This window comes from Macaca nemestrina, chromosome 10 (assembly GCF_043159975.1).
Source record: "Macaca nemestrina isolate mMacNem1 chromosome 10, mMacNem.hap1, whole genome shotgun sequence".
NCBI classification, from domain to species: domain Eukaryota; kingdom Metazoa; phylum Chordata; class Mammalia; order Primates; family Cercopithecidae; genus Macaca; species Macaca nemestrina.
The window spans coordinates 134,001,771-134,019,476 of record NC_092134.1 but is presented as its reverse complement, the minus strand read 5'-3'; the positions used below and the strand labels follow the sequence as shown (position 1 = coordinate 134,019,476).

General features: G+C 33.8%; 1 protein-coding gene across 1 annotated transcript; it reads left to right on the top strand.

The window, feature by feature from the left end:
• Window positions 1–10,040: 10,040 nt before the first annotated feature.
• Window positions 10,041–16,417, top strand: LOC139356889 (killer cell lectin like receptor C2). Its single transcript, XM_071072244.1, has 6 exons — window positions 10,041–10,456; window positions 10,831–10,929; window positions 11,717–11,761; window positions 12,308–12,459; window positions 14,056–14,156; window positions 15,034–16,417. The coding sequence occupies exons 1-6, from the start codon at window positions 10,270–10,272 to the stop codon at window positions 15,143–15,145; spliced, it is 696 nt and encodes a 231-aa protein (XP_070928345.1). The 5' UTR covers window positions 10,041–10,269; the 3' UTR covers window positions 15,146–16,417.
• The last annotated feature ends 1,289 nt before the right edge of the window (window positions 16,418–17,706 follow it).

Sequence of the window (17,706 nt, the reverse complement as noted above, 5' to 3'; positions counted from 1 at the left end):
TGGGATTGTTTGTGACTGCATTTATTCTCTAATTTTCAAAGATTAGCTTGTTTATAATATTCACTTTTCTAATCAACATAGTGTTTCCTTCAATATACTGTGTTATCTTTAACTTCTATTGTATTTTGTATTTGGGGGATTGAAGTCATACAGAAATGTAGGTATTTTATATTCATGCTTTTGTAAGTGGCATCCTGATTCTAAAATTCTCTTTAGTAATTTTTGTTGTTAGAAATACAATTGATGTCTGCATTTTTATTTTATATCTACTTATTCCACTGATTTAATATATTTAAATCTATTATATCAACTATTGATTTTTTTCTGGGTGTTCTATATAAAGAGCATTTTATCTGCAAATCATCACACTTTTATTTTTTTTAATCCATGTGCTATAACTTAGTTTTATTTTCGTTTATTTTCACTGGCTAGGGTTTTATACCCATAGTTGAACAGAAGGTACAATCAAAGTTCTGTGTGTATCATATGTATCGTTTTCTGGTTTTGGCAAAAAATACTTCAACATGTTATTCATATTTACAAAGCTTTTGTCTTTTTCATTCTATTTTTCTCGTATTGAAGCAGTTTTGTAATATTACTATTTTCTAATAGATTTTTATCAATTGTAACATTTTTTATTAATTTGTGTCAGTTGGAGTGATATATGTTTTGTTTATATAACTTTTTATAAACTTCTTTTATTTTTTCAAATGTTAAACCCGCCTTTGTTTCTGAAATAAATCCATGATGATCATTGTATATTTCCCTCATAAAATATCAAAGTATCAGTGCTGGCTGGGTGTGGTGGCTCAGGCCTGTAATCCAACCCATTTGGGAGGCTGAGGCAAGGGGATCACAAGGTCAAGAAATTGAGACCATCCTGGCCAACGTGCTGAAACCCCATCTGTACTAAAAATACAAAAATTAGCTGGACATGGTGGTTCACACCTATAGTCCCAGCTGCTGGAGAGGCTGAGGCAGGAGAATCACTTTAAACCAGGGGTGGGAGGTTGCAGTGAGCCGAGAGCGCACAACTGCACTCCAACCTGGCAACAGGAGACTCTGTCTCAAAAAAAAAAATCGATGCATATGTATTTTATGTAGGGTAAGATTTGTTTTTTCATCCGTGTTCGCAAGGATATTTGACCATGTTTTTATTCATAACTATATTCTTGAAAGGTTCGGTATCCAGGCTATCTTGGGAAGAATTTCTGTTTTTCTATAACCTGGAAGCATTTGTTGAGAGTACTGCTTTATTTTTAAATGTTATCATTCCCTGTTATGCCATCTGTTTGTAGACTATTTTTTAGGAAAGTTTATGTCTAAACTGAATTTCTTTAATACATGTAGGATATACTCAGATTTCTATTTGAGGTACTGCATTTGGTAATGAGTATTCATGAATTTTCTATTTCATATAGACATTAAAATGTAATAAAAATATACTTTTATTGCCTCTAAATAACTGTACAGACCATAATGGTATTTCCATGTTTAATCTAGAAATACGCCAGTTCTGGTGGCTCAAGTCTATAATCCCAGTACTTTGGGAGGCATCACTGTGCCCAGCCCTTATCAATTTTTTAAAATGTTAAATTTATTATTTTTGTGGATGTGTTAATAGGTGTATATTCTTAGTAGTCTTTCATCAAACTTTAAAGACATTTTCAATGAAAATACCTTTGGCCTTTCTCTTCTCTCTATTGTAACATTATTCTTTATTGTGATTGTTTACTGTTTATTCATTTTTTTCTTATACATTACTTGTATTTAATTTTAGCTTTTCTATTTTTAATTTATTTCAGTGCATTCACAGGTAATTTAATTTTTAGGCCATCTTTTGTAATATATGTACATTGAGGGCAATCAGTTTTTACAAGAAAGACTTTCTTTTTTCCGTATAATTCATATAAAATTTGTGACCATTCACTTTGATAATTTCGTTCACCCATATGTTATTTAGACATGTGTTATTGAATTTAAAACCATGTAAGGTTGGCAGATTTTTTTATTGACTTCTGTGGTAGGTAAACTGTAGTTAGAACATTTTCTATGAAGCTGGAAATATTCTTCATCTTTGTACACAAAGATGTGGCTAGTGTGCTGAGAAACTGGTTTTACATGTTCTTTATTTTGTATTAATTAATGCTGTGTTAGAATAGCTATTTTTTAACTGTCCACTGGCCAAGCTTGGCTAGTGGCACTACATTGAAATCGTAGTCCTATATTTTTTACTAATATGCTTAGAATTATGAGCTTATAGTGTATTTGAGAAAAATATGTGAAATTAAATATGTGAGTATTCTACATATGTGTGAGTGTGTGCATATGAGTGATAACTACTTGTCTAGTTCTAATCTTTCTATAGGCTCCCTGGCCTGTTTATGTGTTAAGCACTGAGAGAAAAGTGTTTAAAAATCCCATTTATGATTGTTTACTCATTCACTTTCTTCAATTATATGTTGAACTTGTATCATTAGGTACATGCAACGATAAAAATGTATATTATTAGTGGTTTGGAAAGTTAATCTAACATTATGAAGCATGCTTCTTCAATTCCAGTAAAGGGCTTGCCTTATATTAAGACAGCACATTAACTGTAATAGTGTTCTACCAGTTCGTGGGGCAAGGTATGTTTTTAAATATTTTATCTTCATCTTTTCTTTTTTAAATATTTCAATTTTAATTTCAGTGGGTACATAGTAGGTGTATATGTTTATTGGGTACATGAGTTGTTTTGAGACAGACGTGCAATGCATAATAATGTCATCATGTAAAAATGGTGTTTCCATCTCCCTAAGGATTTATCCTTTGTGTTACAATCTAATTATACTCTTTAATTATTTTAAAATGTACAATTAAATTATTATCGACTGTAGTGACCCTGTTGTGCTATCAAACACTAGGTCTCATTCATCCTTTCTAAATATTTTTATAGAAATTAATTAAACATTTTCACCTCCATACTACTACCCTTCCACTATCCATCTCAATCTCTGGTAACCATCCTTCTACTCTGTCTCTCCATGAGTTCAATTGTTGTGATGTTTAAATCCCACAAGTAAGTGAGAGCCTGTGATGATTGTCTTTCTGTGACTGGCTTATTTTACTGAACATAATGACCCCTGGTTCCATTCATGTTGTAGCAGATGACAGGGTCTCATTCTTTTTATGACTGAATATTACTCCATTGTTTATATATACTGCATTTTCTTTGTCCATTCCTCTGTGGATGGGCACTCAGGTAGCTTCCACATCTTGCCTATCGTGAACAGTGCTGCAACAAACATGGGATTACAGCTATCCCTCAGATATACTGATTTTCTTTCTTTTGCGTATATACTTGGGAGTGGGATTGCCAGATCATATGGTAGCTCTACTTTCATATTCATTTTTCTTTATGCTTACATGAAAGGAATGTCTCATAAAGACAACAGTTATTACTGAATATATACATTCTTTGCTTTTACCTTCAAATTACTCTATACTTAATATAATTATCAATCTCTAAAAGATAATCCTTATGTATTTTATTTGTATTGAAATATAGAACCACAGGTGTTAATTATAACTTAATTTTATTACATTCTGATTGAACATTACCAAGTGTTTAAACTCTGTTGTTCACTTATGTTTTCATAATAAATATTTTCATTGTTTACTTTCCACATGCAAACTTGTTAATTTAATACAATTTACACCAAACCTGCTGACACTTTGATCTTGGGCCTCCCTGCTCTCTGAACTGTGAGTAATATATCTGTATGGTTAATACATTGCTTGGTTTGTGATATTTTATTATACCAGTACAAACAAAGTAAGATTACTCTCTATTTTGTTTACCAATTAGCCTGTATCTGCTCCCCAAATTCTAATGTAAATATTTATTTCAGTGTTGGAAACTTTGTCATTAATACACTATTCAATATCCAATTCGGTATATCCACGTAAATCCTTTAAGTCTTCTTTTTGAATATCCAAGTTTTCATTGGGAATCTGTGTTTAATCTATTGAAGATATTTAAATTTTATTTTCATTAATAACTAATTCACTCTAATATCTTAAATTCATTGAAAATTATTTCATGTTACATTAAAAGTACATTTTCAGTTCTTATTGAATTCCAACTTACCCATAACCCATAGGAAACCAGATATTGCCATTATTTGCAATAGTCACAGTAATACATATGTACGTTCGGCATTAGGGTTCTCCTGACTGACAGAACTAAGAGGATATGTGTATATATGAAAGGGGGTTTATTAGGGAGAATTGGCTCACACAATCACAAGGCAAAGTCCCACAATAGGCCATCTGCAAGCTGGGGAAGAACGAAGCCAGTAGTGGCTCAGTCTGAGTTAGAAGCCTTAAAGTCAGAGAAGCCAAAAGTGCAGCCTTCAGTCTGCGGCCGAAGTCCCAGGAGCCCCTGTAAAACCACTGGTGTAATTGCAAGAGTCCAAAGGCTGGAGAACTTGGAGTCTGATGTCCAAGGGCAGGAGGGTTGGAAGGAAGCATCCAGCACGGGAGAAAAATTAAAGTCGAGCACTCAGCAAGGCAGCTTACCCCACCTTCTTCTAGCTGCTTTGTTCTACTCGCTCTGGCAGCCATTGGATGGTGCCCACCCACATTGAGGATGGGTCGTCTACGCCCAGTCCGCTGACTCAAATATCAATCTCCTCTGCCAACACCGTCACAGATACAGCCAGAAACAACACTTTAGCAGCTATCTAGGCATCCTTCCATCCAATCCAGTTGACACCTAATATTAATCATTGTAAGTTCTGTGTGTGTGTGTGTATTTAGGTCATATAAACATATATATATGTACACATCATATACAGTAAATTCTAATTACTCCAGTTATCTTGTGTAATTTTTGTTTTCTTTTTATATATTTATTGTGCCTTTGTATAAGCATAAATTTCATTCACATTAAATGCTCAAACAGTAGAAACCTGTATTTCGATTAACAAAGAACATGATATACTGTCACATGGCACAAAATGTTTTAGTCAATGACAGACTGCACATAGATAGTGGTCCCATTAGATTATTACGGAGCTGAAAAATTCCTATGACTTAGTGATGTCATAGCAATAGTTGCAGTACAGTGTATTATTCACATGTCTGTGGTGATGCTGATGTAAACAAATTACCATGCTGCCAGTGGAATAGAGTATAGCATACACAATTACATATACTACATAACATTTGATAATGATAATACATAAACAGTGTTACTGGTTTATGTATTTAACGTAGTGTACTTTTAATTATTATTTTAGAGTGTACTCCTTTTACTTCTGCAAAATCAGTTACCTGAGAAACAACCTTGGACAGGTCCTGCAGGAGGAATTCCAGAAGAAGGCCTTGTTACCATAGGAGAGGACGGCTGCACATGTGTTATTGTCCCTGAACCTCCCAGTGGGACAAGATGTGGAGGGGTTGACAGTGATATTGATCTGGATGACACTGTGTAGGCTTAGGCTAATGCGTGTGTTTGTGTTAGTTTTTTTAAAAGGTTAAAAAGAAAAATTAAAATGAAAAATAGAAAAAAGCTTGTAGAATAAGAATATAAAGAAAATAGTTTTTAAGGCTGTGCAATTTCTGTTTTTAAATAAAGGATATTTAAAAAGAGGCAGAAAGTTTTTAAAAATTTAAAAATTTAAAAAACAGCAAAGTTGCAGTAAGCTAAAGTTAATTTATTATTAGCTAAAGAAAAAACGTGCTGCATAACTATAGTGTACCCTAGTGTAGAGTTTATGAATCCTGCAGTAGTGTGCTGTAATATCCTAGGCCGTGACTTTCACTTGCTCCTTACTCACTGACTTACCCAGGGAAAATGCCATTTCCGCAGGCTTCATTCATAGTCAGTGCCCTATAAAAGCATGCCATTTTTTCCCCTTTTTTTAAAACCATATTATACTGTTTTTTTATGTTTATATATGATTAGATAAACAAAAATTATCATTCTGTTTATTGCTTACGTTATTCACTACAGTAACATGTTGTACAGGTTTGTATCCTTGGAGCAATAGGCTATCCCATATAACATAGGTGTGTAGTAGCTGTACCATCTAGGTTTGTGTATTTACACTCTATAATGTTGACTCAGGGATGAAATTGCCTAAAGGCACATTCCTCAGAAGTATCCCTGTCATTAAGCAAACAATAACAGTATAACACTATTTAATGGAAAACTCCAAGTGGATGTTTGTAGCAGTAGTAGACATCAGTATTTCAAACTTAAACAGAAAACATTAGTGAATGATATGTTATGTTATGTGGCATCTTTAGTGAATGATTTTACTGTTTTAATTCCATAATATGACTAAGAGAAAAAACCTAGTTAATGAAAATGTAATAAAATGTACATATAAAAAAATGTACTTGTAATAGAAATAGATACAATATAAACACAAGCATATATGCATATAACATTATTAATTTATTTTGTGAAAATATATTACAATATATTTTACAGAAAAACATATACACCTACCAACATTAGCCATTCTGATGGAAGGGCAAATAATAATTCTCAGTGCAAAGAAATAAATATAGATTTAAATTTCAACTTTTTAGATTTCAGAGAATGGCCAGGCACAGTGGCTCATGCCTGTAATCCCAGCACTTTGGAAGGCTGAGGCAGATGGATAACGAGGTCAGGAGATTGAGACCATCCTGGCTAATACGGTGAAACCTCGTCTACTAAAAATACAAAAAATTAGCTAGGCATGCTAGTGCACGCCTGTAATCCCAGCTACTCGGGAGGCTGAGGCAGGAGAATCACTTGAGCCCAGGAGGTGGAGGTTGCAGTGAGCTGAGATGGCACCACTGTACTCCAGCCTGGGCAATAGAATTATGCATAAACATTCACCCTTTTCTTGATAGAAAATAAATGATGAAAAGATTTTATTTAATATGACTAGATAATTTATAGTTTTTTTCCTGATATTCGTATACCATTTTTTAAAAATTTTTGTTTACTTATTTTTGAGACAAGGTCTGGCTCTGTCAGCCAGGCTGCAGTGCAGTGACACTAACTCAGTTCACTACAGCCTTGACCTCCAGGGCTCAAGCGATCTCCAGTCTCAGCCTCCAGTGCAGCTGGGACTACAAGCAAACACCAGCATCCTCGGCTAATTTTTTTTGTTTGTTTGTTTTGAAGAGATGGGGTTTCATCCTGTGTATCATGCTGACCTCAAACTCCTGAGCTCAAGTGATTCTGGATGCTGGGATCACTGACATGAGCTACCACACCCCGGCACTCATGTATCATTTTACTTATGTTTTAAAAAATATCTGTTTTCTGTCCTCCCCATTTTTAAGTAGGTGATATCTTAAAAATTGCTTTTACCTCCCTACTTAGTTTAACTTAAGCTTTAATCATTAAAACAAATATTTCTATTAAAATTGAGACAATAAGTCATGATTAGAGAAGGAATCGGTGAACAATATTGTAGGTAGTTTTTTATTAGATCAGTCTCTGGCATAAAGATATAGTTCAGTATTGTTTAATATTTTATTCTTTCAAGAGACATTTATTTTAATCAGAGGAATCTGGTTAACTTACATAAAGAAGAAAAATGAATGAGGGAATTTTAAGAACTACGGCAAAGAAATCAAGAAGATAAGTTTGAAAATTCATGTCAGTTACAGTAAAGTTGAAAACGTAGCATTTTCTGAAAACAGTGACAAGTACATTAAATTCTGATTGATAAGATTATTTAAATTTTTTAGTATGATAACAGTGATAGAGGTGTATGATAAAGAAGTATATAATGCCAACTTTTAGGCAGCTTGTCTAAAGGTGGAAAGTAAACATCTAAGATACTTTTAAAAAGTTACAAGATTTTGGTGTTTGTGACTGAGAAGGAAACAATCAACTCCATGGGTCAAATCTCTGCTCTCCCCCCACCCTGTCGACTATTAAAATAATTTCTAAGAGGCACTGAAAATGGACGAACTAAATGCCACCCTAGCCACCCAAAGTCTCCTATATTATAGAGTGTGTGATGAGATAAACTGATTCAAAATAGCCCTAGGGTGAGAATTTCCTGTTCAAATCTGAAGTGACACATTGGCGAGGAATCTACTTTTTCCACTCTTGCCTCACTCTGACCCTTCAAAGGGCAGTCTGTGAAGATCACAGATAAGGTTTGTGTCTTTAGGAGGTAACCTGACCTCTCCACTGAAGGGCGTGTGGCTTTCTGGTGACAGAAGGTATGTGTTGCTACTCTCCCTGTTTCTCTACTTGCTCATCTCATTTAGTAGAAGATTGTAAATACTGACTGTGATGCACCTGAGATAAAGTTTATATAGAGTAAAATCAAGGTAGAACTCTCTTCATGTGAATAATTCAAGGTGAAAAACGAGCCAAAATATAAAATACGTTTGAGAATTTCTTAGAGTTATTGCCTGTGGAGAATCACTCAAGTAGATGCACACATAATAATAGGTTTGCCAATCAATGTAATTCAGAGTGAAACCCATAACCATCATGACAATGAACAATTCATTTTGGATTTTGTAATCCTTACTGGCTTAATTGTATATTACATTTAGAGCAACCTCTAAAAATTTTTTTTAAAATGGATACCTCAAATTGTGAATGTCAAACATTAATTCTCAATCTCATACCTGGATTTAATGAAAGTAGTTTTAATTTTTAATAAAAGCAAGGATGAAGTCATTTCCATAAAATGCATCTGACCTGAATTATAAACAATTGGAAGACCTGAAACAATTGAACCGAACATTGCAAAACAGATGTACCACACTGACATGAGATGCCTAATTAATGAGTTATTTTACACACTCTAATGCCAATCAGAAATAATAAAATGGTAATTGCGTTAAAAATAGGCAAAATATATATTATATATTCAGTGTTAACATGTCCCAGGTTGTGTGTTTAGTTTTGCATGTAGTATACTTTATAAATTATTTTTCCCAATGTAGATTAGTAAACTAGGTTAGTAGACACGCAGTAATTTAGTAAAGGTCACCCATTATAACTTGCAAAGCTAGAATTAATTGTAGTCTCACTGACTACAGAGCTCATTGACTAGATTATTAAATTACATTATCTGAACTATTACAATTACTTATACAACCAAAGCGACCCTCACTGACTTCTACAACCATAGGAGCTTTCTGAAAGTTTGATTGGACACTGTTCTTCCACAGATGGCCCACACGTTTATTCATCATTTTAAGTTTTCCAATTTAAGTCCTTAAATCAATTACCAATTTCTTGTGTAAAAGAAGCAATTTAAAAATGCATTTTGTTTTCAATAGTATTTACTTTATGCATAGAGTAATGTACTGTTTTACAAGATATAAGATATATTTTTAAAATCTTAATGAATTTTCCAATTTCCTAATTTAGAAAAAAAATCATTTGACAATACCTCATGTCCTTTTAAAAAATGAATTTTTAGTATAAGAAGTTACTCTATGGCCGGGCGCGGTGGCTCAAGCCTGTAATCCCAGCACTTTGGGAGGCTGAGACGGGCGGATCACGAGGTCAGGAGATCGAGAGACCATCCCGGCTAACACGGTGAAACCCCGTCTCTACTAAAAAAAAAATACAAGAAAACTAGCCGGGCGAGGTGGCGGGCGCCTGTAGTCCCAGCTACTCGGGAGGCTGAGGCAGGAGAATGGCGTGAACCCGGGAGGCGGAGCTTGCAGTGAGCTGAGATCCGGCCATTGCACTCCAGCCTGGGTGACAGAGCAAGACTCCGTCTCAAAAAAAAAAAAAAAAAAAAAAAAAAAAGAAGTTACTCTATATGCTAACAGAACTATTTTATCTTATGGCACAATATGCTTAACCATCAGGGAATCTTAAACCTATCATAAGAAATAGTGTATTTGTATTTCTAAATACAGTATTTTAATTGTTAACATATGCATTCTATTGGTGCTATATATTTTTGAAGAATTTAAACTTAATTTAATACAAATTTTTTTCATGAACTTCCTATTTCTCACAGGTTTAATGTTTTTATTGTTTCCATTAGATATATTATGTCAAATACAGAATATCTCTAAAAAAATACCAATTGTATCATGTGATTTTTGCTTAAAGCTTTAGGGAATTAGTACCAGCATTTTACATTGGTTAACAGCAAAGTAAACATTACTGCTCAGTCCCAACATATGCAAATTGCCTATACCAGGGATCCTATCAAAATATACACCGTTTATAGCTTCTTAAGTACAGTTATCGTAGAGCACAGTCCCTGACATCACACAGCTGCAGAGATGAATAAACAAAGAGGAACCTTCTCAGAAATGAGTCTGGCCCAGGATCCAAAGAGGCAGCAAAGGAAACCTAAAGGCAATAAAAGCTCCATTTCAGGAACCGAACAGGAAATATTCCAAGTAGAATTAAACCTTCAAAATCCTTCTGTGAATCATCAAGGGATTGATCAAATATATGACTGCCAAGGTAACACATTAAATAGATCTTCGATATTATTGTTCTAGGACGTACAGTTGAGTGCAGAAGGGTGGGGAAAGATTAGCGAATATTTTGCACTTGTGAGAATCAGAGTTCATAATTGGGATCTAATATTCTAATATGACATCAGAAGACTAATTTTATTAGGGCATTGTTCAACCATACTCGGCGATCCACTCATGGAACATTATGTTTCCTGAAAATGAACTGGTATATTCTGAGAGAAAGATTACCAGAGTAGATGTAGATTTAGAGGCCAGAGGTTATCATTATGTTTCCCTGTGCATGTGGGTTCTCTGGTATGGAATCCTAATCAACTCTCTATCTCCCCTCTCTCAGTGCCTCTATTTCTCTCCCTGCAGGTTTACTGCCACCTCCAGAGAAGCTCACTGCTGAGGTCCTGGGAATCATTTGCATTGTCCTGATGGCCACTGTGTTAAAAACAATAGTTCTTATTCCTTGTAAGCACATTCTTGAAAGATTAGACGGGAACATTTTACTTTAATGCTTGGAAGTGCCTCAAAATATTTCATACTGTTGAAGAATAGAACTCTCATTGTAATGTTTATTTCAGAGATCTATTACTTCATTTATTTTTTACAGAAAAAGTTAATTTCATTAAAGATTGTCCCCATTTTAAATAACACACAAAGTTTCAAAGTAAGAAACTAAACTTGTTATGGTTTATCTAGATATTAGTTTTTACAAAAATCATTTTAATTTTTCTATTACAGTCCCGGGGCAGAGCAATTCTTCCCTGAATACAAGAACCCAGAAAGGTACATTTTTATTTTCAACGTTCAGATATTAGTATAATTTGGACCCAGAAGTAATATGGTTATTCTGAACTTTTCACAACATAAATAACAAAATCATTGTAGAGAATATGTGTTTATTTTTGTGTGTGTGTAACCTATCTGTATATATATACACACACATACACATACGATGTATTTTCTGAATTCATAATTCAAATGCATGCTATAGGAGAAAAGTATTTAGAAAAACGAATTAATTTTTGAAAGTGGTTACGTCAAATACTACAAGAGATGGTGAAGTTTTGTGCTAAAGTCTTTAAAAATATTTCTTTCGAAGATCTAGTCATTTATTTTTATAGAAAAAGTGAATTTTATTAAAGATTGTCCCCATTTTAAATAACACACAAAGTTTCAAAGTAAGAAACTAAACTCATTATGGTTTATCTAGATACTAGTTTTTATAAAACTCATTTTAATTTTTCTATTACAATCCTGGAACAGAACAATTCTTTCCCGAATACAAGAACTCAGAAAGGTACACTTTTATTTTCAACGTTCTGATATTAGTACAATTTATATTTTGTGTCTGTTTTAAGGCATATAAAAGAATGATGGCATTTTTGCAGAAAATAAGCCTTAAAATTCAGCCATAAATATTTATAAACAAAGATTATAAGGCAGCATTTCCTTTTCTCCGATAAGTAGAAATACTCACTTAAAATCATTCTACCCTCTTTCTCCCAATTAACAGAAGTTTCCTACTGCTATGAGATGATATGGAATGAATAATTTTACTATCCTAAAAAAGCAGTTGTGTATCAGTGACGTTCAAGACATGTGGAGAGTGTATTTTTTTTGGTGGTTTGCTTTATATGGGAACACGATTAGGGATGACAGGCTAACCCTTGTCTGTGCATGTGTGTATGACGGACTCGGTTATTTAAAAACATATATTTATAAGCCGGTAAGGATGCATAAATATGTTAAGCACATACAGGTTTATACTGTTGCAAATATGTAAATGAATTTTCATTTGTAAACGTTCATATTGTTCTGCATAGTAATTCATATCTTTATTTAGTACGTCATTGTGGCCATTGTCCTGAGGAGTGGATTACATATTCCAACAGTTGTTATTACATTGGCAAGGAAAAAAGAACTTGGGCAGAGAGTTTGCTGGCCTGTGCTTCAAAGAACTCTAGTCTGCTTTCTATAGATAATGAAGAAGAAATGGTAAGATATAAATGTTTCAAAGATTTTATGAAAAGCTTCTTTCAGTGAATAATACATTTGTAGGAAACATCCATGTGTGTGTACATATAATTATCTTATATATTTTCAAGTTTATGTAATATTCAATTGATTGACTTAATGTTTCTAAAGTTATATACTGCTAATGTACTTTTATTTTCAGTTTTTGTTTTCAAGGAAAACCATGCTTCTATAAATACTTTGAATACACAATAAATGTTGCATCTAATTTTATCAGGAATGATATGATCTGATCATGCAGATTGATTGCAAAGTGCATGAACTCATGTGATATAAGACAGATCATGAAATAAAAGTTTCCAGCTCTAGCAGTTCCACCCCTGTGTGTACACTTATCACTTACCCTGACTCCTCTCCAAAACACTGTCTTGACTTTTAATATTATAAATAACATTTGCCTGTTCTTGAATTTATATAAAGGGAATCATACAGTGTGAATTTCATGTCTGTGTTTTTCACTCCTATCTGATATTTGTGCAATTCTTCCATATTATTGCAGTTATCAGTAGTATGTTACTGTTCACTGCTGTACTATGTACAAACAACACTAAGAATCCATTGAGTCCTTGTCTCTGGATGGGGAAGTGGGTCTCCTGCCCTCAGGGACAAAGAGGACCCTGGGTGGTGCACTGGTAGTCATGGGGTGGCTTTGCCAATCCCCCTCACCCACATCCACCCTGGTGTCTCTTGGAATGAGAAGGAAGCACTTCCTCTGGCTGTATTGATAGCAGGTCTCCTGGTAGATCATCCTCGCCAGTGGTACCAGCCTCGCCTGGTGGTGTGGAGGGGACTCCCCTTCAATACAGAGCAGGAGTGAGCTTTGCTGGGCCTCCTCCTGTTGCCAGGTTGGGTGCGGGGAAACAGCAGGCCTAGGTCACCTTCTTCTCTCGGGTGGGAAACTTAACATGCTCGCTCAGATACTTTGTTGAATCCTGATGCTAGGGTCCCAGACAATGTCATTTTCCTCTTTCCACCTTTCAGAGTTCTCCATTGCTTTTGTCTTTCATTAATCCTAGAGTTTAATAGTTATTTTTAGTAGGGAGTAGCAGAGAGAGATGAGTCTACACCACCTGGTCAGGACCATTGTTACTCCACCAAAACCAAATCAGATAAAAAAGTGAGGGCTTATCTAGTTAAAGAATGGTGTGGTGCCCAGAAAACACAATCTGTAGCTTCTATGTCATTTATTTCTGAATGACAACCTCTCATTTCTCTTCTAAATCTCCAACTCTGGGACATATAGTGCAAATATAGATTGATTTTGTCACAGTATCTGGAGGAATGAATGCACAGTATCAGGAAACTTATTTAAATCCTTCCTGTGTTTTTTCAGTCAATTGGGGTAACTATTATAATGCAAGAATTAAGATGTCTTTATTAACATGAGAATAAGAATGAAAGTACTAAGTATAAACATTGAAGAGTTCATTTATATCAAAATCATAAACATTTATGAAAGTTTTTGGTACTGCAAATAGTGATTTTCAACTTTAATATATTGTCTTTATAATGTTTTCATAATTATTATTTAAGTGAAAATTCTTTCTTTTTTTTTAGAAATTTCTGACTGCCATTTTACCTTCCTCATGGATTGGTGTGTTTCGTGACAGCAGTCATCATCCATGGGTGACAATAAACGGTCTGACTTTCAAACATGAGTAAGTTGTTTTGTATGGTGCTATATAAAAAATATATAAAGGATAAATTCAGAAGACTAATATGAATAAATTTATGTGGAATCATATACATGAAGAAAGATGTGGAAAGTTAGTGAAATGTTGACATAATTATTTTACAATAGACCATAGTAGTCCCTATATGTCAATTGCTCGTCGGTCAGCTAGTAACCCTCTTGGTTATGAGATGGACCAGGGGCGTCCAATCTTTGGCTTCTGTGGGCCACATGGGAAGAAGAATAGTATTGGGCCACACATAAAATACACTAACACTAATGATAGCTGACGAGCTAAAAAAAAAAAAAAAAAATCACAGAATGTTTTAAGAAAGTTTATGTATTTAAGTTGGGCCACATTCAAAGCTGTCCTGGGTCACATGCAGCCCGTGGGCAGCCAGTTGGACAAGCTTGAGATGGACTATCAGGGAATTGCAGAGCTTGTTTTTATTAAAAAGCCACTCTTACTATTTTCCTTAAGAATATCCTCAAAGCACAATAGTAGTGCTGTTGGCATATTGCTATAATTTTTTTATTAGTAGTTATTGTTGTCAATCTCTTATTGTGCCTAATTTAGAAATTAAACTTTATCGTAGTTATGAACGTGTAGAGAAAACATAATCTCTCTATAGGTTCTGTACTACCTGCTGTTTCAGGCATCCACTGGGGTCTGAAAACATATCCCCCGTGGATGAAGGGGAACCATGCTATTGAGTGTTCAGAATAATGACTCTTACTAATATTATGAGAAATTTAATTACCATTTTCCATAAAGTTCTTTTCTTACAGTACATAGAAAATGCTTTTGTCTCATGAATCATTTGCCTAAAATGTAACAGAATATGGATTTCTTTCCATTACAGGATAAAAGAGTCAGATCATGCTGAACACAACTGTGCAATGCTACATGCACATGGACTCAAATCAAACCAGTGTGGATCTACAGTAATATATCATTGTAAGCATAAGCTTTAGAAGTAAAGCATTTGCATTTGCAGTGCATCAGATAAATTTTATATTTCTCAAAATAGGAATAATATTATGATTGCATAAATCTTGAAATGAATTATATTATTTGCTCTAATAAGAAAATTCTAAGTCAATTATTGAAGTAGGATACACACAATTACTAAAGTACAGATATCCCAGCATTTGTGTCGGGCTCATTTTGCACAACATGATATTTGTGGTATTCAGCCTTTCTAAAAGTTGCATGTTATATGAGTCAGTTTCTATGAAGTATCAAGAACAGTCAAACCCATGGAGACACAAAGTAGAATAGTGGTTGCCAATGCCTAAGGGAGGTGGAAATAGGAGGTGACCACTAATTGATAGAACGTTCTTTGTGTCGTGATGAAAACTTTCTAAATTCCAATAGTGGTGATGGTTGTAACTCTGTGAATATACTAAACATCATTGATTTTTAATCATTTTAAGTGGATGAAATTTATGCTTTGTACATGACACTTCAATAAAGCTATCAGGAAAAAAAAGAGCCTCTCATGGGATCGTTTGTGACTGCATTTATTCTCTAATTTTCAAAGATGAGCTTCTTTATAATATTGACTTTTCTAATCAATATAAAGTGTTTCCTTCAATGTACTGTGTTATCTTTAATTTCTCTCTATCGTATTTTGTATTTTGTGCGATTGAAGTCATACAGAAATGTAGGTATTTTATATTCATGCTTTTGTAAATGGCATCCTGATTCTAAAATTCCCTTTAGTAATTTTTGTTGTTACAAATAGAAATACAACTGATATCTGCATTTTTATTTTATATTTACTTATTACACTGATTTTATATATTTAAATCTATTATGTCAACTATTGATTTTTTTCTGGGTGTTCTATATAAAGAACATTTTATCTGCAAATCATCACACTTTTATTTTTTTAAATCCATGTGCTATAACTTAGTTTTATTTTCATTTATTTTCACTGGCTAGGGTTTTATACCCATAGTTGAATAGAAAGTGCAATCAAAGTTCTGTGTGTATCATATGTATCGTTTTCTGGTTTTGGCAAAAAATACCTCAACATGTTATTCATATTTACAAATCTTGATAGTTTTCTTCATCCTATCTCATTGCAAAGCAGTTTTATAATATTCTCATTTTCTAATAGATTTTATCAATTGTACCATTTTACTAATTTGTATCAGTTGGAATGATATATGTTTTGTTTATATAACATTTTATAAACTACTTTTATTTTTTCAAATGTTAAACCAGCCTTTGTTTCTGAAATAAATCTATGATGATCATTGCATATTTGCCTCATAAAATATCAGTGCTGGCTGGGTGCGGTGGATCACGTCTGGAATCCTTCACTTTGGGAGGCTGAGGTGGGCCGATCACGAGGTCAAACGATCGAGACCATCCTGGCCAACATGCTGAAACCCCATCTGTACTAAAAATACAAAAATTAGCTGGGCGTGGTGGTGCACACCTATAGCACCTATAGGCTGAGGCAGGAGAATCACTTTAAACTGGGGGTCCGAGGTTGCAGTGAGCCGAGAGCACACAACTGCACTCCAACCTGGCCACAGAGGGAGTCTCTGTCTCAAAAAAAAAAAAAAAAGTGGATATCTATTTTATGTAGGGTAAGATTTATTTCTTCATCCATGTTCACAAGGATATTTGACCATGTTTTTGTTCATAGCTATAAACTTGAAAAGTTTTGGTATCAAGGCTATCTCGGGAAGAATTTCCATTTTTCTGTAACCTGGAAGCATTTGGTGAGAGTACTGCTTTATTTTTAAATGTTATAATTCACTAGTAATGTCATCTGAGTTTGCAGACTGTTTTTGTAGGAAAGTTTATGTCTAAACTGAATTTCTTAGATACATGTGGGATATACTCAGAATTCTATTTGAGGTGCTGCATTTGGCAAAGAGTATTTATGAATTTTCTATTTCATATAGACATTAAAATGTAAGGAAAATATAGTTTTATTGCCTCTAAATAACTTTAAATAACATTATGGCATTTCCACGTTTAATCTAGAAATAGGCCAGTTGTGGTGGCTCAAGCCTATAGTCCCAGCACTTTGGGAGGCATCACTGTGCCCGGCCCATATCAATTTTTTAAAATGTTAAATTTGTTATTTTTGTGGATATATTAGTAGGTGTATATTTCTGGTAGTCTTTCATCAAATTTTAAAAGCATTTTCATTGAAAATACCTTTGGCCTTGCTGTTCTCTCTACTGTAATATTCTTTATCATGACTTTTTACTGTTTATTCATTTTTTTCTTATACATCACTTGTATTTAATTTTAGCTTTTCTATTTTTATTTTAGTGCATTCCAGTTAATTTAATTTTTAGGTCATCTTTTGTAATATATATACATTGAGGACAATCAGTTTTTACAAGAAAGAGTTCTCTTCTATTTTCCTTATAATTCATATAAAAATTGTGACCATTCATTTTGAGAATTTCTTCCACCCATATGTTATTTAGACATGTATTACTGAATTTAAAACCATGTAAGGTTGGCAGATATTTTTTACTGACTTCTATCGTAGGTAAACTGT